The sequence below is a fragment of the Kogia breviceps genome, chromosome 14 (assembly GCF_026419965.1).
Source record: "Kogia breviceps isolate mKogBre1 chromosome 14, mKogBre1 haplotype 1, whole genome shotgun sequence".
Classification (NCBI taxonomy): Eukaryota; Metazoa; Chordata; class Mammalia; order Artiodactyla; family Physeteridae; genus Kogia; species Kogia breviceps.
The window spans coordinates 74046036-74065976 of record NC_081323.1 but is presented as its reverse complement, the minus strand read 5'-3'; the positions used below and the strand labels follow the sequence as shown (position 1 = coordinate 74065976).

The 19941-nt window shown below is 51.3% G+C and overlaps 1 protein-coding gene across 3 annotated transcripts in view; it reads left to right on the top strand.

The window, feature by feature from the left end:
- GSG1L (GSG1 like) overlaps nt 1-19941 on the top strand; it is a 221730-nt gene that overhangs the window by 158642 nt on the left and 43147 nt on the right. For all 3 annotated transcript variants that reach the window (XM_059038222.2, XM_067012695.1, XM_067012694.1), the window contains one exon: nt 19407-19518. In XM_059038222.2, the coding sequence (XP_058894205.1) occupies nt 19407-19518 (112 nt within the window). The remainder of the gene's footprint in view (nt 1-19406; nt 19519-19941) is intronic.

Below are 19941 nucleotides of genomic sequence, written 5' to 3'. Positions count from 1 at the left end.
GGAAGGGTGCGTGAGACGTCCTTGTACATTTCTTTGCAACTTCCTGTGACTCTATGATTATCTCAGAATAAGAAGTTTAAAAAAAAATTCCGGTAAGAGTTACAAGGTGGCTTACAGATGATATGGTTGGAAACCTCCCCTTTCTATGTCCCCTACACTTTGTGGTCTGCATCACTTGTAGCCTTGCTCTCTCCTGTCCGTGGCAGGTCCCAGGGGGTCAGAAGCACAGCTGGACATTCCTGAGTCGGGACCCCCATCGGAGCAGCCAGTGCCAAACTCAGCAGGACTGGGAGGCCCAGAACTGGCTGTTTCTCTCTTCCCTGCCTTTGCTTGGGCTCTTTACTTGGCCAGGCTGCCTTTCTCCTTCTTCCTCGCCTCCTCCTGCCCCCTCTTGGTGAACACATGCTGATCTTTCCTGACCCAGCTCAAAGCTCGCTTCCCCTTCCAAGCCTTTCCCCAAGCCCAGGTAAAACTGACCCCTTCTCTCCTTCCGGTCCTTTGCAGGAGTTGAAAATGTAAATGCCTTGAGTGGCCTGGAAGGAAAAGTGGATGTGTGAGTGGGTGGGAATATTACAGGGTTGGCAAAGGCAGCGGACAGGGAGACGGTGGCCCCGTGGGCACCGTGTAGCCTGCGAGGCGCGGCCACCACGGGTCCTCACTAAACAGCATGGCTCTGATCAGCTCCAACTGAGGGTCACCGAGGGGAAATGTGGACCCAGTGTTGCCACAGTTTCTGATTTTTGCAAGAGAAGGCCAAACTCCCATATTTTAATGGAAATCCTCCAGATTTTTAAATGTTGGCCAAAAAAAATTCATCATTTTTTACAGCTCTAGCCAACATCTGCAGGTTGGATTCAGCTCATGGGCTGCCAGTTTTCGATCGTGGCTGTATATATTTCTATTCTGGTATTTGTAATCATTGATTTTCCTTCGCTGTTTATGTTGTCCTCCTCATTAGCCTTGGGGGAATGGCCATGCCGTAGTCACAGCTGTATCCCCAGTGGCTGACCCAATGCTTTGCATATAGAGAATGCTTCACAAATGTTAGCTGAATGAATGAGTTGGAGTGTTCGAAGCAAGTCAGGGACCTGCAGAGGGGTCTGAAGATTCTAGAAGGGAACCAGGACCTGTCCGCTGGGGGGCAGCCAGTGTGTCTTCAGGAGATGGTGCTGAGGGCGCAGCCTGTGTCTGTCCTTGACCTCGCTGAGGCTGGTCGTGGTGATTGAAATTCTGCCACATCCTTTGCATGCTTTTGAAAGCAAGGACAGCGGGAGGGGGGGGGCGGGGGGGCGGGGAATGTGCAGCCCACTGGGCCTTTCATACAAATGAGGCTGGCCCCAGGCACAGAGCCAGGCAGCAATTGGGCTTTGGGGGTGGGGGGATAGGAGGAAGCAAGAATTTTAATAAGTTTAATAAAGATTGGAAGTAAAACCCACAGTCCTGGAACTGCTTGGTTCTAGTAGTTTTAAGCTACTTAGCAGAGTGGGTGTAGCAACGGATGCCAGGTGCTCAGGGGCCTGGTCTCTGGGGAAACATGAGGGGGGCCAGGCACTTCCCCAGGGGAAGGTGGACCCTGAGGGACGTGGCCAGGAAATGGAGGTTGTACATATTGTCCTTTATATCTGAACTGTGACTGAAGCAGTAATGTTAAGACAGCCTAGGAAACACATCAGTTTCCTAACATTAGCAATAGGCATGGTTCATAAAACCCTGTAGCTCTATCCTGATGCTGCATGGCGCTTCTTGTGTGCTCCTAAATTGGTTCGTGTAAAATAGTTCTACTTCCTCAAAAGGTACCACTGACCATGTTGCAGTTGCCCTTCAAACCAGATGTGTATTTAACTCTGCGTTATATAACTGCTGGTTCCTTTAGCCAAGATGCCTAGTCCAACTTTTTTTTTCTCCAATTAATCACATCCTGGGATTGATTATAAATCCAGTATTGCATGTCTTGTGCATAACTGTTCTAAAGAATCTTATTTTATGTACTATATGGATCAGAATAGTGTACGTTGCCATGTAATGTAAAAAAGAAAAATCGACATAAGTAATGCAGACGGCTAAGTGTTATACCCACTAAAACAATAAATAAACCTTGAACAGTGAAACAAAACAAAACACCCCTCACTTGCCTCTGCTTCTCCGTAGCTCGCAGACACAGCTGACTCCCCGTGGCCTGAGGTCCCCCCCAGCCCTAATGTCTGCTCTCAGCACCCGGGGAGCCCCAGTGGGGGCACCTGCCTGAGTCCCAGGCCTTCCTTGGAAGAGGGGCTGCAAAACCCATTCCCGTCTGAGGGAGGACCAGAGGAGAAAAGCTGAAGGTCTTAGGCACAGGGGCACCGGGCCAGTAAGAGCAGAGGCAGTGGTGTCCGGCCCCCCACAGGGATGCGTGTGACACATCCTGTCCTCCAAGAGCGCCCCAGGCAATCCCAGCCTCTCACCCCCCCCACCCCACCCCCGAGGGAGCTTTTAGAGCCACCAGAGGGTGACTGGGACAGCCCCTCGACATCCAGCTCCGGGCTCGTTGCACTGTCTCCCTCCAGCTCTGTCCTCCCATCACCCTGGCCGTGCGTGGCCGGGTCCCAGTCCTGAAGGCTCCCATCTTAGCTCCTGTCCCAGGACAGAAGCGGGCCCACTGGGGCTTGCAGTCCATTGGCATCTGGGCCCCTCTGAGTCCTCCTGAGCCAGGTCAGGAAGGGGGCCTGCGGAGAGACCCCCAGAGCCAGCATCACTCATGAAGGAGGAGGGGCTGATGGTGCTCTGCCCCCACCTCCTCACAGCTCGTAACCCCACCTCCCTGCAGCCACGGAGATGAGGCTCCTGCCCTCTTGGCCTCCTGGACTGAGGACAGCTGTCTTCCTTCCCATCTCCAGGCCTCTGTGCTCGCCCTCATCTTCACGTAAGTTCCCCAAATCTTCAAAAAATTCAGGTCTCGGTTTAAATGTCACCTTCCTAGACATGCCTGCTCTGACTTCCTTGACCAGACTAACTACCCAATCTCTCTTTTCCTCATGCCCCCTCTTTTCCTTCACAGCATTTACTAAACTCTGAATTTTATTTCATTTTAAATTTTTTGTTTTAATTAATTTATTTATTTGGCTGCGTTGGGTCTTAGTTGTGGCACGCGGAAGCTTTGTTGCGGCGTGCGTGATCTTTCGTTGCAGCAAGCGGGATCTTCGCTGTAGCTCGCGGGCTTCTCTCGAGTTGTGGTGCGCAGGGTCCAGAGCACGCAGGCTCAGTAGTTGCGGCGTGCAGGCTCTCTAGTTTTGGCACACGGGCTCAGTAGTTGCAGCGCAGGCTTAGTTGCTCCGTGGCGTGTGGGATCTTAGTTCCCCGACCAGGGATCGAACCCGCGTCCCCTGCATTGGAAGGCAGATTCTTAACCACTGGACCACCAGGGAAGTCCTCTAAACTCTAAATTTTAGATATGCTTCTGTGTTTATTTTCTATCTTCCTTCATAAGACTATCCGCTCCGTGAGTGCAGGGACCTTGCTTGTCTTACATACTCCTTTATATCCTGAACCATGAAGAGAGCCCGGTACACAGTAAGTACCTAATAAATATGTGTTGACTGAATGAATGGATGGAGAGGGCTATGATGGAATGTTAAAACGTCTGGACTTGGAGTTGGGCAGACCTGGACTCAAACACACTCCTTTCGTGCTGTGCTTTGCTGGGTGGATTGCTTTACCCCTCTGAGTTTCACTTTCTCATTTGTTAAATAGGGTGTCACCAAACCTAGCCTTCTTGGGATGAGGCAAGGATTATATGAGATATGGGACAGCTGAGTGCTTTACAAACTGTAGAGTCCCCAGGGAAGGGAAGGGCTGTGCAGAGGTTTTGTTCTCTAGAGGTTCTGCAGTAAAGCATCTCATTTTCCTAGTGCACAGGCAGCTTCCCAGGCAGTGAAACTAATTGGATGGTATCATAGCGTCGCTGCAGGGAAGTTGGAAGCTCAGAGCACTTAAGATCTAACTGGCCAGAAGAGTCGGATTTGCATTTCAGCTAATGTGACGGAGGCATGGAAGGGTAGCCCTGGGAGGAATGTTCTCGAGGCTGCTTATGAAGGTCTCCGCTTACTCTCTGCTGAGGTGGAAAGAGTCAGCGGGCAGGGGGTGAGGCGTGGGCCTGAAACTTCAGCCCCAAACCCACCCCAGGTTTCTCTGTGAAGACCAGGGTCCCTCATGGGCCAAGTGGGAGGGGAAGTGGAGGCCCACTGCATGAGACCTGAGTACAGTGACTATTCCTGTTGTTGTTTTTGTGTGTGTGTGTGTGGTACGCGGGCCTCTCACTGTCGTGGCCTCTCCCTTGCGGAGCACAGGCTCCGGACGCGCAGGCTCAGCGGCCATGGCTCACGGGCCCAGCCGCTCCGCGGCATGTGGGATCTTCCCGGACCGGGGCCCGAACCCGCGTCCCCTGCATCAGCAGGCGGATTCTCAACCGCTGTGCCGCCAGGGAAGCCCGACTATTCCTGTTTATAACTTGGGTTCATGTATCTAGATATTCCTGGGGCAATGAGAAAGTGAGAGAGAGAGAGAGAGAGAGCGCACCAGACACAGAATGAGAGTCAAAGGCAGAAATAGAAGAAAGAGGGAGACAGAGACAGAGGTAGAAAGAGAAAAAAGCCAAAAGGAGGGGGTCTGCTTCGCGGCCCCTATGAACACGTGCCCCAGAAGGACAGTGAGATGGGACTGCCCAGTGTGCTGGCCCTGCCTCCGTTGATTCAGCGTCCCCAATGCCTTTCATAACGCGAGCATCTTGCCTCAAAGAGTGTGCTTCTGGTGTTTAAAGATTCTTATCTTTCATACCATTTGGGCCCCCAAAGTTTAGCCAATTCCTTCTTGTGCCCAACCCAAGAGAGACAATCTGTTGCCAGGCAGGAGGAAAGCTGGCCTTGAACTCCAGAGGCAAAGGGTGTGCTCTCCAGGATGGCATGCCCTGGGGGATTCCTAAGCATCACACACACACACACACACACACACACACACACACACACACACACACACACACACACACCAACCTTCAGCTCCCTTGGGTGCCACACGCCCCACTCTCACCTGACTCAGCACTTCTCAGCCCTCAGGCCTGGGCATGTAGCCACATCCATGTGCCATTACTTACTTAGCATTTTTTTCCTCTAAATCACTCCCTTTTTTTGAAATTTAAATTTATCCAGCAAGGAAGCTTCAGATCACTTTTGGAAATAAAAAGCCAATATCCCTTGCAGTAAGTAGAAGGGAATTGTAAATCTGTAAAAATAAAAACATTACCATCGTAAAGACGTTTATGTAGCATCTAAAATGGTGGTCTCACGGGGGGTGGGGGGGGTGATTTTGCACTCTCAGCTCCCTCCCCACCCCCGGGGCCATTTGGTAACATCTGGAGACCGTTTGGTTATTTATTTATTTATTTATTTGGCTGTCCCGGATCTTAGTTGTGGCATGCGGGCTCCTTATTTGAGGCATGCGGACTTCTTAGTTGCAGCATGCGTGTGAGATCTAGTTCCCTGAGCAGGGATCGAATCCAGGCCCCGTGCATTGGGAGCATGGAGCCTTAGCCATTGGACCACCAGGGAAGTCCCAACATCTGGAGACGTTCTGGGTTGTCACAACTAGGGGAGCCGGGGGTGGGGGGGGAGTGCTCCTGGCATGTAATGAGTAGATAACCTGCCATGCACAGGGCAGCTCACCCCCGCAGCTAAGGGTTGTCTGGCCCCAGATGCCAGTAGTGTTGAGGCTTAGAACTCCTGATCTAAAAGAAGCTTGAGCACCCCAGGGAGGTATGCCGCATACTCGGGCAGCTCTGACCTGCTTAACTGCGCCTCATCCTTCAGGCTCAGCTGGAACACCCACCCCAGGGACGCCTTCCCTGACCCCCGGAGCAGAGGACTTCAGATGTCAGGTCCTATGGCCCCTGACCCTCCTACCTCCTAACTCTCTGACCCTTGGCAGTTGTTTTCTGCTTGTGTCTGTCTCCCCAACTAGACCTTCAAGCAGGCAGGGGCCACGTCTGTCTCATTTATCTCTTTCTCCAACCCCTAGCACAGTGCTGGCTCATAGTAGGGGCTCCGTTGTTACGTGCAGAAGGAAGGAAGGAAGGAAGGAAAGAAGGAAGTTTTGGGCAAAAAAAAAAAAAGATGTGGATTCTGTTCCTGGATTCCCCATGGTCGGTCAGGCACGTAACCTCTCCTTGGTGAACTTTTTTCCTTTTCCTCACTTGTGAGATGGACACCGTAAGGGGAATCTGTCCCCATCAGAGAAACAGCAGGTGTAAAAGTCCTTGGCAGAGGGGCTGCCCTGGTGGCGCAGTGGTTGAGAGTCCGCCTGCCGATGCAGGGGACACGGGTTCGTGCCCCGGTCCGGGAGGATCCCACGTGCCACGGAGAGGCTGGGCCCGTGAGCCATGGCCGCTGAGCCTGCGCGTCCGGAGCCTGTGCTCCGCAACGGGAGGGGCCACAACAGTGAGAGGCCCGCGTACCACAAAATTTAAAAGAAAGAAAAGGTTAAAAAAAAAAAGTCCTTGACAGAGGGAAAGCCCTCGGTAAAGGTTAGGGGCATCCACAGGTAGAAGGGGTATCCCTGGAGAGATTGGGGCTCATTCCCTCATTCATTTATCTACCACCATTGTCAAGAGCCCGTATTCCTCTTGTCCCAGGGTAAGTTTTAGTTACATCCCTTTCATCTCAAAGGTGTCCTGGCTTTGGGCAATCAGTGATATGGTCCCTCTCATTCTCAGCCACTGCATCTAGTAGGGCAGTGGAGAGATGAGCAGTGATTAAGTCTTGAGAGGGCCGTCTGCCCTGGCTGTCTCCTCCACCCGGCAATCTGATCCTTGCTCCCATGGCTCCGGACCCTGCGCTAAGTGCTCAGGGATCCTCAGGGATCTCCCTTTAGCAGCAGGGCCTAGAGGCTGCAGGTGGGGCTGGCTGGGAGCCTCTGAGAAGGTGCCACATGGCAGACATGTGGCTGGGAACATCACACCCAGGTGAAGCCAAATCCGGCCTCTGTACCCCAACACCAGATTAAATCTCAGAGACGGTTTGGTGTGAAGTAGAAAAGAATAGCTTTTATTGCTATGTTAGGCAAAGGGGGCCACAGCGGGCTAAGGCCTTCAAAACTGTGTGTCCCGACCTGGAAGGGGTAGTGAGGAGTTTTATAGTAATGGTTCAAAGAGGGCGTGGTCAGCTCGTGGACATTCTTCTGATTGGTTGGCGGTGAGGTGACCGGGAGTCAGCATCATCCACCTTCTGGGTGCAACCGGTTTGGAGTCTCTGTGCTTGTGGGCAGCATAGAGTTAACTTCTCCCACCTGGTGGGAGTTTCGGTATCTGCAAAACAGCTCAAAGATATTCTTATGTGTATCCCTTAAGGGGGAACCGGGACCTGCCCCAAGGCTGCACTATGTTCCTTGACTGTTCCTCCCTTGTCTCCGCATCCCCTGTGTCCCCATCCGGTTCCTTCCCTAATTAGCAACTGTTTGAACCTACCCTTTGGAACTGAGGGAAGGTCATAGAGGCTGAATGCAGCCTATTTCCTGTAATCAAGAAATGGGGGACCCAGAAAGGCTTTTGTGTCCAGGAGCCCCACAGGGTCCTGCTCAGTTTCACAGGGTCAGGGCTGTTCCCCACAGAGGCAGCCCAAGTCCAAGGCTTGGGTGGAACGTCAAGACCCTGTGCCGTGGCGCATGGATTTCCGGGGTGGAGATGTGGGAGAGGGGCAGGGCCGTGACTTGGGCGTGTGTATCTGTGAAGGGGGCCTCCGGCCTCTGCCTGGATAGCTGTGTGAGGTTCCCAGCATGCTTTACTCAGTCCCACCCAAGCGCGGGCTGGGGGGACTTTCTCCTCTTCCTCGCACCATCATCCTCTAGGCCAGAGGGCCGACCCTCCATACCGGGGGGCTTAGGGGCGTCCAAGGCTGTCACAGTGGGGTTGCCCACGGGAAGAGTCATACGGGAATCGAGGGCCGGGGCCCAGGCAGACAGCAATCGTTCTGAACAGGATGTACTGGCCCTGTCTGTGAGCACATGGCCCGACTCCCAGGATGTTCCCGGTCCACTCAGATGGGGACAGGGCCCTTTGTGGAGGCCACTTCACTCCCACGTGTTCCTGGGAATAAGGAGGAGGCCGGGCCCCCTTGGGGGCTGCCCTGCTCACGTCTGCATCGTTGCATCCATTCTCTCCTGGGGACCCACTATCCTCTCCTCCTCCTCCTCTTTTTCCTCCCACTTCCCCCAGGTGGGCAACTTTACCTGGTCTCCAGGTGGAGGGGAGGAGGAACTGGCTCTGCTTGATCATATATTCTTCCAAACCTTTTCTTCGAACACCTGCTTGTAGGCTTTTGAAATCCCCAAAGCCAGGGGTTAGATTCTTGTTTTCTCAGTCCTCTGTGATAGCCGAGGCCACGGAGGTCTTATATCTAGTTACCCTAATGAAGGAGGGAATGGGGACGTACCCACTAATATTAAAAAAAAAATCATCCACCACCAAGTTGCCCCGGGCCAACCCAAGATTCACTGGGAACTGGGGGCGTGGCCTCAGGTCTCATTCTAGACGCCCGTGTCCCCCCCCCCCCCCCCCCCCCCCGGTGAAGGGGCTGTCTTAGCCCGTTCTTTGTCTCAGGGCTGGATGGGGGCAGCCGGGTGGATGAGGCCGGTGCGGGTTCAGTAAACCTTGGTCCCTCATTAAATGCCACCTCTGATTTGGGCCACTTCACTTGAAAAGGCAAATAGAGAAATGGGCAGAATCCAATCAGGAGTGGTGCAGATAACTCAAGGGGCCCAGAAGGAGACCTTTGGAGCAAGGGCAGAGTAATTGGAATGATCTAGTGCCGAGAAGACAGAGTTGAGGGCTGACTCAGTAACTGCCAAGCTCCGGGAAGGTTCTTCTCAGGGAGATCCAACCAGCTTACTCCCCAACCCCCTTGTCCTCAGAGGGCAGAGCAAGAAATTAGCTTCAATTGGCGCTGGAAAGATTTAGGTTACGTGTAAGGAAGAACTTTTTAAAGCCTGAAATATGCTACCGAGAGAGGCTGCGGATTCTCTGGAGAGTATCTAAAAATAGCCTGTTCTTTAAAAATAGATCTGGGCAAGCTTTAAACAGCATCAGCTCAGCTTCTTGGGGAAGGTTTTAAGTGCAGGCGTCTGCAGCAGGGTGGGGTCTTCCCCAGGCCAAAGGGCAGAAGGGAGAGTCAGCCTTTAGCCCCTATTGGGGCAAACATCTGGATGGATGTTTTAGATCTGCATAGATAAGGGAGGATGTTTTAGATCTGCATAGATAAGGGATTTCTCTTTCCATCTGCCCCCAGTTGATTGGTGTCATGAAATACCAGCCCTTAGGATCTCCGTTTTCTTTCTGTGGGAGGATGTTTTAGGGCTGATGTTAATTGGGTCAGTCCCACCGGCTTCTCCCAGTCCGTCCTCATTCCTGAGTCAGGGCTCTCCAGTGCCCTGAGGCTTTGCTGGGAGTCCATCCATCTCAGCGGTGCCCACAGATGTGACTCCCTCCAGCCACCTGCTTGCCCACCTCTTAATCTCAGCACCCTTGACCTGGCCTCGTCCTCTCACTGCAGCTGCCCCTCCCGGACCTCCCTGCTCCCACCTTCTTGCCAATCTGTCCTCCACCAGCAGGAAGAGACGGCTTTAAAAAAAGTGAGAGAGTGGCACGGACATATATACACTACCAGATGTAGTAGGGTGGATAGCTAGTGGGAAGCAGCTGCACGGCACAGGGAGATCAGCTCGGTGCTTTGTGTCCCCCTAGAGGGGTGGGATAGGGAGGGTGGGAGGGAGGGAGACGCAAGAGGGAGGGGATATGGGAACATATGTATATGTATAACTGATTCACTTTGTTGTAAAGCAGAAACTAACACACCATTGTAAAGCAATTATACTCCAATAAAGATGTTTAAAAAAGGCCGACTGGTTCTGCCAGGAACTTACAATTATGCAATTCCTGCCCATTGCCCTCAGGAGAAAGCCTGAACTCCCAGGATGGCTTCAGAATTTTCCAGGCAGCGTCTTGTTTACCCTTCCAGCAGCCAGCCGCTGTCTCCACCCACATGCCCTACCTAAGGGCCCACTAAGGCCCCACCGAACCACTTTGCCTGTGGGCTCTGCTAGAGCTGCTCCACTGCCTGGTCCGCCCTCCTGCTCCCTCTAAGCTTGGATGTCACCCGGTCTAGATGCCTCTCCTGACCTCCCCACCTACACCTGGCCTAGGAGCCCAGCTAGGGTTCCCGCAGGCTCCTGGCCTCCCCCGTTGGCCGCCCTGCCACACAGTAGCCCCCAGTTTTCTGTCTCTCACCTCCCCGAGAGCACTGAAAGCCAGGTCTCTCATTCGCAGTCATATTCCCCCAACTAGAAGGAGGCCTGGTATACATCAGGTGCTTAGTACATGCTCAGCGACTAACTAAAAGTCAGGCTGCCCTAGCAGGGGTTTCCCTTTGCTACTTTGTGCCTCACCTCATCTGGTTTCAGCTTCCTCCAGGTGCCCACCGGCCCCTCTGTCTTACATCCCTGACATGACATGAATGGGATGTTGGCAAACCCAGGCCAGTGCCCACGTACACGGAATGTTTGTTTAGACATGAACGCTCCCCGAGTGCTCTGAGTAATAACTTCTTGAACAGCATCTTTTAATGATAAACTCTATTATGAATTAATTCATCAGCTGATCCCTCTGCCATCTCAATTAAATGGAGCATGCCACTGACATAATACATACAAACCCTGCAAAAGAGAAGTGGGGCTGGAGGCGAGAGGAGTTCTGGAACTCAGCTGGGCATCATTGCTCTGTATCCCTATCTGGGGGGGAGGCATCATGGCTCAGTCCTCCTGTGTGTCCTCCGGACCCAGGAGGCACCACTCTGCATGGCCAGGCTGACTCGTCCCCCCTCAACCGAATCCCTTGGCCATGCTGCCTGGTCTCACTTTAAATTCCTGAGCTCAGGCCTCACACGCAGCAGCACTGCCCCGCCGGCCACACGCACTGCCACGGTTTTTCTGTGCTTTCCCACGCTCTGAAAGGACCATTTCACACCATCTCCCGGTTCCTCAAAACTCCTACTTCCGCCATCTCGCTCTCGGCTGGTGGCCTGGCCTCATCGGGGCGAGGGAGAGGCACAGCCGCCCCCGGTACTGGGATCTTCACTCGCACTCCCTGCTTCCCGTTCCCTTGGGCCAAGCATCTCTGCTCTCATCAAAAGCCAGCTCCTCCGTCTTCCAGAACCTCCTCTCTCCCTTGCTTCTACAATTGCTGTCTGGCTCCTCCGCACCTTCAGGCTCCCCCTGTCTACTCGAGCATTCTGGGTAAGTGCAGAAGCATCCTATATCTCCCCTCTTCAGGATCCCTCCCTGAACCCCAGGCCTGCTCCAGCTCTCACCCCATTTTTCTGCTTCTCCATGCAGCAAGTTTGGACGTCTTCTCTCTAACCGTTTGGCTATTTTCTGTCCTCTGCTCAGCGTATTCCACGGAGCATCTGTCCCCCATGGCCTCCATGTTGGCAAATCCAGCAGTCACTTCCCTGTCTTCATCTCTGATCTAACAAACCACTTCCTCCTCCTCGATATGCATCCCTCTCCTGGCCCCGGCAATGCCGCCCTCTGGTTTTCCTCCTGCTGCCTGGGCCTCTGGTCCTCACCCTCCTCTGCTGGCTCCGCCTGTTTCGCTCAGCACTGGATGTTGGCTCCATCCAGGCCCTTCTCTTCTCTCCCTACAGGCCTCTTCTAGGCCCACGTCCGTACTCCAATGACTCACGCATTTAAATCTCCAGCTCTGACTACCCCCTGGACCCCAGACTTGTACACCCAAGTGCTGCTGTGTTGTCTCAGCTTGGGTATAAAATAGGCATTTCAAATTCATGTAGCCCAAATGGGGTTTGACCCACCCAGACAACTTCCTCCGTCTTCTTCATCTTCATGAGTGGCACCGTCGTCTGCCCAATAGCCCAGACGCAAACCCCAAGGGCATCCCAATCTCTGGGTAGCCCTGGTCCCTCACACCTAGCCCATCAGCAGGTCCTGTGGACTCCACCTTTGAAACCTGCCCCAGAGCTGGCAACAACTTTAGACCAAGCAGCAGCAGCTCGGCCTGGGTGCCCTTCTTTACCCCAACTTCCATCATCTGTCTTCACACAGTAATCAGAATGATCTGAAAACATAAATTAGGCCCCTGCTTCAGCCCTCTACTATGGCTTCCCATAGTCCCTAGAAGAAAGCCAGCTTCCTCACTGTGACCTACGAGGTCCTGCATGACCTGGTCCTCGCCTGCCTTCCTGACTCGGCTCTACCCTGCCCCCCGCCCCGCCCCTTTCCCACTCTGTCGAAGCTTCTCTCCCCTTCCCCCTAAGGTCAGGCTCTGGTTGCCTTCAAGCCTTTGCCCTAGCCGGTCACTCCCTCTGTCTGGAATGCTCTTTCCCAGACCTCTCTGTGGCTGCCTCCAGTTCCCCATTCAAACCTCTGTTGAAGTGTCACCTCCTCCGAGAGGCCCTCCATGACCTCCATGACCACCCACTCTGAAGTGAGCCCCAGGCATTTGCCCTATTTTATTTTCATCACCACACTTTTCACTGCCTGACTTTTTCTTGATAATCAATGTACTCATTGTCTGGATCTGTCCACCAGAACCTGAGACCTCTGAGAGCAGACCCCTCCCCCGCCCCCAGGAACAGTGCCTGGCATGTGAAAAGCAGCGATAAATATTCATTGAATGAATGAATAAATGATAAATAAACAAATGATGAGTCTGTTCCTGTACAGAGACAATTTGCTCTCCAGAGTTTTCAGATTTGGCCCTGTTCTAGCTCATTCCCATATCCCAGACCCTGGACCTTTACACCAGGCAGTGCAGCTCTCTCCCAAGCACCTTGCAATCAGCATTGAACGGAACGAACCATCTCTTCATTTAACAAACACGTATGGAACACTTACTGTGCCAGACCCTGGGCTCGGTGCTAGGGATTCAGTGGAGAGAAAACTGACCTGGTCCCTGGACTAGTGTGCGGTCAGGCAGGCTTACGTAGTGGGTCTCGAACATCCATTCATTCATTCATTCATGAAACACTGTGTAGGGCTTATTATCTGCCAAGCACTATTCTAAGTGCTTTACAGTATAAGCCACTTAGTCCTCATATCAATCTATGAGGTAGGCATTATTATTATCCCATATTACAGTTGAGGAAACTGAGGCACAGACGGGCAAGGTAACCTCCCCAAGGTCATATAGCTTGTAAGAGACAGAGCTGGAAACCAGACTCTCCCTTTCCCTTTGTTTCACCCTTGCTTTACTGTGGGGCTCACCTTTTGACTCTCCTGACTTTGGCTCTTAATTCTGGCCCTGACACCAGCCCTTCCGGCCTTGACAACAGATTTCGGCTTCCTCCGTCTGACCAGCGGAGGGCAGGCCTGGGAGTCACGGCAGCTCTTTTTGCCTTGGGTTCTGGGTGGCATCACACCCAGCCCAGCTCTGAGCCCTCAGCCAGCATCCCCCACCTGTCAGTGCTCTCCAAGGTCCCGCAGGGGCAGGGAGGAGCCATGCCTGCCTCACCACAGGCGCTGAGAATCCCATTTATGGTGTCAGGAGTTGGGAGATTCCAGAAACCACAGGATGAGAGATTTACAGCTGTGAGTTTCGTGGTGTGAGTCCATGCCAGGAAGCAGCACAGAAAGCTGCCTTCGTTTAGTTGCCGCTGGTTTAGGAGGTGCCATAACTCAGCAGAAAGTCACTTTTTTTTGCGGTACGCGGGCCTCCCACCGTTACGGCCTCTCCCGTTGCGGAGCACAGGCTCCGGACGCACAGGCTCAGCGGCCATGGCTCACGGGCCCAGCCGCTCCGTGGCATGTGGGATCTTACCAGACCGGGGCACCAACCCGCGTCCCCTGAATCGGCAGGCGGACTCTCAACCACTGTGCCACCAGAGAAGCCCAGAAAGTCACTTTTTAATTCAGAACGAGCTGCAAACAATCCCTTCTGCTGAGGATTGCTACAGCAGATGCTACCGGTGGTGGACCTCACTTAACAGAACAGACATGCTTCCAGAAACTTGATTGAGGGCTCTGTTTTTTTAAGCAGAATCGTTAGAATGCAATCAGAAAATCTCACCAGCCTATCTTTGAATGATTTGTAATTTTCATTTATTGAATTTTCTTAAAGCATGGCCTTTCATATTTGGGAATAAATGGGATTCAATTGAGAAATCAATGCATTTCTAAACTAACAATTTGGAAAATTAATTATTCTGCCAACAGGCTGGGTCCAGCTTCTGGGTCTGGTTGGTAGTTTTTGTATTAAAATACTGTTCTGTCCCCACTGTCCTAGTACATGGAATAATTGTTCTCATGAATGTTTTCCTTCTTTAGTGGATGTTCTCTGGAATTACCTATGTCTACTGTTATCCCCACTTTATAGATGAGAGAACCAAGGCACTGACAGGTCAGATAACTTGGATAGCATCTGGACAGACATGGTGAGGAAGAAGCTGACCGTTACAACAGCTGAGGGTTTGGAGAGCAAGTCCAGCCTTCAGAAAGGGACCTAGGCAGTGGGTGGGGTTGGGGGGTGGGGCTAAAGAAGGGGTCCTGCCCCACAGAGGGAGCAAGGTTCTGGGTAGGGTAGCACTTCTAGAGGGAATGAGCAATGGGCCGAAAGGAAGAGAGACCTGTCCTTCCAGCTAACAGACTCCACCGTAAGTTACAATGATTAAAATAACAGGGGGCGGGTATTCCCTGGCAGTCCAGTGGTTAGGACTCTGAGCTTCCACTGCTGGGGGCCTGGGTTGGATCCCTGGTCGGGGAACTAGGACCCACAAACCATGCGGCACAGCAAAACAAAAAAATAGTGTGGCATTGTCACAGGAACAGAGAGAGATCCATGGCACAGAATGAGAGGAATAGACTCATGTAATGTGAGGCTTGGAATGTGGTATAAAAGTGTTATCAAAAATCATTGGAGTTTGGCTTCCCTGGTGGCACAGTGGTTGAGAGTCCGCCTGCCAACGCAGGGGACACGGGTTCGTGCCCCGGTCTGGGAAGATCCCACATGCCGCAGAGTGGCTAGGCCCATGAGCCATGGCCGCTGAGCCTGCGCGTCTGGAGGCTGTGCTCTGCAACGGGAGAGGCCACAACAGTGAGAGGCCCACATACCGCAAAAAAAAAAAAAAAAAAAAAAAAAATCACTGGGGAAAGAACAGACCCTTCTATAAGTTTTCAGAGCAATTAACGCCTCATTAAAAAAAAATTAAGTTAGATCCTTACTTCACACAATTCACCAAGATAAATTCCAGATGAATTAACATAAATATCTATAAGTATGTTAGAAAAAATACAGGATAATGGGTTTATGGTGTTGGTTTTCTTAAAGTAGACACAGGAAGCAAAAACCAAAAGCAAAAGACTGCTAAATTTGACTGTATTAAATATCAAAATGTATGACAAAAGCAGTTTTGTTCATAATTGCTAAAACTTGGAAGCAACCAAGATGTCCTTCAATAAGTGATGCATCCATATGGTGGATTATTTAGCAATAAAAGGAAAAGAACAAACAAGCCATGAAAAGATAAGGGAGAACCCTTAAATCCCTATTGCTAAGTGAGAGAAGCCAATCTGAAAAGGCTACATACTGTGTGATTCCAACTACATGACATTCTGAAAGCACCTTGGGGTGCTATGGAGACAGTAAAAAAAGCAGTGGTTACCAGGGGTTCAGAAGGAGTGGGGAGGGAGGGATGAACAAGTGGAGCACAGGGGGGTTTTAGGGCCATAACTCTTGGACACAGTAATGATGGATACATGTCACTATGCATTTGTCAAAATCCATAGACTGTAAAACACAGAGAGTGAACCCTAATGTAAACTATGGATTTCATTAATAATAATATATCACTATTGGCTCATCAACTGTAACAAATATACACTCTGTTGACAGATGTTAATCATGGGAGAAACTGTGAAGGCAGAGAGAGGGGGCATTTGGGAACTCTGGAACTCTCTGCATTTTCCACTTAATTTTCTGTAAACCTAAAACTGCTCTAAAAAATAAAACCTATTAGTTAAAAAAAAAAGCGCTTTTTCCCCTGTGGTGTATAGGGGGAAAGACAAGCAGTAAGCTATTTGGAGTCTATACAGTAGACAGGTTTAGTATCCAGAATACATAAAGAATTTCTATCAATTGATAAGGAGAAAGATTTTCAATAAAAGGAAATTGACAAAGGATACAAACAAGCACAGTCATAGAAGAAGAAATAAAAATGGTTAATAAATAACATGAAAAATGCCCCAGCTCAGTAGTAATGAGGGAAATTATAAAACTTAAAACAATGTTGAGGTGTCATTTTTTACCATGCAATGGGCAAAATTGTTCATGTTTTATAATATCAAGTATCGGTGAGGATTTGTGTGAGGACTCTCACGAAGCTGGTGGAAGTATGACACGGTACCTTTGCTCAGGAGAGCAGTTCACTGACACTGATTAAAATATAAAATGCACACGCTTGGGGCTTCCCTGGTGGCGCAGTGGTTAAGAGTCCGCCTGCCGATGCAGGGGACACAGGTTCGTGCCCCAGTCTGGGAGGATCCCACATGCCGCGGAGTGGCTGAGCCTGCGCGTCCGGAGCCTGTGCTCCGCAATGGGAGGGGCCGCAACAGTGAGAGGCCCGCATACCGCAAAAAAAAAAAATGCACACGCTTTACGACCTGGCAATTCCTCTTGTTGTTCACGCTGGAGGCATACTTGCTTGTCGGCACAAAGAGTCTTGTAGAAATGTGTTCATTGCAGCACTGCTTAGAGAGCAAAAAGCTGGAAATAACTTAAATACCATCAACTGATTGGATAAATAAAACATGGTGTGTCATTATCAGGGAATCTTATGCATCAGTTCCAAAGAATAAGGTACGTCTGTTATGTACCTCTTGGAAGTTCACCAGGAATTGTGTCAAGTAAAGATAAATAAGATACCCACGTGGCTCAGCCCTTGTCTCCTTCTAACAAACTGAGCCAAGGCAGAGGGGACCCGAGAGGCTTCTAGCATACCTGCCGGGGTATGACTGAGGATGGGGTCTAAGCCTGGCAGAGACAGCTGGGGAAGGCTGAGCCTTTAAGGGATCTTAGGGGGCCTCCGCACCTGTCACAGTCGCCCTCTCCCTGGATTTCCTGACTCAGGTACTCCCCGCCAGCCCTGGAGAGCAGTTCTCATCTGAGGCCAGAGGTCCATGAGGGGCTGGCCCTGGCCCAGAGATACAGGCAACCAGCTCTGAGTCCTCTGTCTCCGTGGGGCCTGGGGTCAGGTGACTGGAAGGAGACAGGTGTGCCGGATCCTGCTGGCTCAGCTCCCGAGACCCCGACCGTGCACACCTTTTCTCTATTCCGCTTTCAGTGACATTACACGGGTAGCTTGAAATTGGCCATGGTGGGATTATTCACACCATGGAAATTGGCAAACGCTACAAATCATAGCTTTCTCTTTCTGTCTCTCTCTTTGGGGAACCTGGTGTTAAAACATTTACCTTCACACCATGACAACACAGGATGTCCCCCTTTGTCCTCACACCTGCCCGCAAGGCTGGGTTTCAGGACTCGGTACCTCACTGCCTCTTTACTTCTGTCTTTCCTTATCTCTACCCCTTCTCTCCTTATCTCCATCTCTTCTCTCGTCTCCCCAGGGGAAAGGGTGACTGGGGCAACAAGGGGAGGACAGACGCATTCTAGGCAGCGTGGGAAGAGCCCTGGCTTTAAGGGCATTTGGATCTGGGCCCCCGTCACAACTAAGCCATCTACTCCTTTTGTGACCTGGGACAGACTTGACCACTCTGAGCTTCTGTTTTCTCACCTGTAAAATGGGAATAATCATATTCAGGACTACTATATACAGCCTTGGAGGTGTGGTTCTCCTTCAACTCCAGGGAGCGATGGGCACATAAACTGTGATGTGAATGGAGCCGTATGGAGATGTGCAGTGGGCAGCCTGAACAGCAGTACATGGCCCACATCATCATACTTCAGAGGGTTGTCACGAAGATTAAAAGATGATACTGTAGTGGAGGTGAGCGAGTCTGACGGAGTGCCTGGCACACAGTAGGTGCACATGCATCGTTGGTTTCCTTCCTTCCTCCTGTCATCCATCTCTTCCCTCCTCATCAATACCGTATCACTCCGTCTGAAAATTAGGTCCACGCCAGTTAGCCCACAAAGGCTCCAGATGCCATAGTCCACACGAGCAATGTCGCCAGGTTCACGATAATCCTGGCAACTGTAACGATTGCATGCCCGCTAGGCAGCAGACGTGGAGGCTGCCCTGCTTCATTTCAGCCACTTTTCACCTTACTTGTCATAACCCTCATCTTAGGGTTGAAAGACTTGAAGCTCGGAAGAGTGAGGTGCCTCGCCCAGGGCCACACAGTGGAAACGTGGTGCAAAAGGATTCCCACTCGGACCCCTTGGAATCAGAGTTCTCCCAGCCAGTGGGTTGCAAGGTTTTTGACACTGGCATGGAAAAACATTTCATATTACAATCACTATACACACGCACGTGGACACGCACATGTATAGAACTGAAAAGTTTCACAAAACAATATTTACTTCTGCTACCTTTGACGGTATCAGATATCTATTCCATTCCACTCTTGTTTGTTTATGTTTAAGTTTTTTTAAATTAATTAATGTATCTATTTTTGGCTGTGTTGGGTCTTCACTGCTGCGCGTGGGCTTTCTCTAGTTGCGGGCTTCTCATTGCGGTGGCTTCTCTTGTTGCAGAGCACAGGCTCTAGGCACGTGGAGCACGGCATGTGGTGTCCCCTGCATTGGCAGGCGGATTCTTAACCACTGCACCACCAGGGAAGTCCGTGTTTGTCTGTTTTAAATGCTGGTTGCAATCTACGCCATCCATGAAGTTGACTTCACAATCCACTAGTCTAGTGAGTCAAGACCTGCAGTTTGATAAACATTCTCTAAGCAACTTCTCCCAAATGACCTTCTAACACAGGTATCAGCAAGCTCTGGCCCACAGGCTAAATCCAGCCCAACGCCTGCTTTTGTAAATAAAGTTTGATCGGTACAGGCCATGCTCATCTCTTTATGTACTGTCTGTGGCTCCTTTGTGCTGCCACAGTAGAGTTGAAACCCACAAAGCCTAAAATATTTACTTACCTGGTCCGTAACAGAAAAACTTTGGCCGTCCAGAAACAGATCTGACTCTGTGTCTCCCTTGTTTACATTTCTCCAGGGTCTCCCTTTGCCCTGGGGCTCAACTCAAACTCCTTGGCAGGCTTAGGAAACCACCGCCCTCTGGTTTTCCAGTGTTCCAGTCCGGCTGACTGTCCTTCCCTGCGGATCCGTGCTCTCCCCAGCACTAACAGGCCCCTGGTGGGTAGACAAAGCCCCACCTTGCTTCCTGACACCTTGTCCTGCTCCCCCCTCACAGGCCTCCTGGGAATGGTAGCCCACATGATGTACACCCAGGTGTTCCAGGTCACGGCGAGCCTCGGCCCTGAAGACTGGAGGCCCCATTCCTGGGACTACGGGTGGTCCTTCTGGTAAGTGGCTTTTGACTTTCAGACACCAGAGCCCCGAGGCATGCTGGAACTTCAGTAGCTCAACCCAGTTGGGAAACAGAGGAAGGTGGGGCGTCGGGGGGAAGCCCAGAGTCCAAAGATGCTTTGAGATCCTAGAGCTGAGCTTGACAAACTATGACCTCTGGGCCAAATCCAGCCCATCACTTGTTTTTATGCAGCCCTCAAGCTAAGGATGGTTTTTACATTTTTTAATGCTTGAACAGATAAATCAAAAGAAGAAAAATATTTGGGGACATGTGAAAGTTATGGGAAATTCAGATTTCAGTGTCCATAAAGTTTTCTCGGGACATAGCCAGGCTTATTGTTTACTTATTGTCTACAGTGGCTTTCACGCTACAATGGCGGAGCTGAGTGGTTGTGACAGAGACTGAATGGCCCACTACG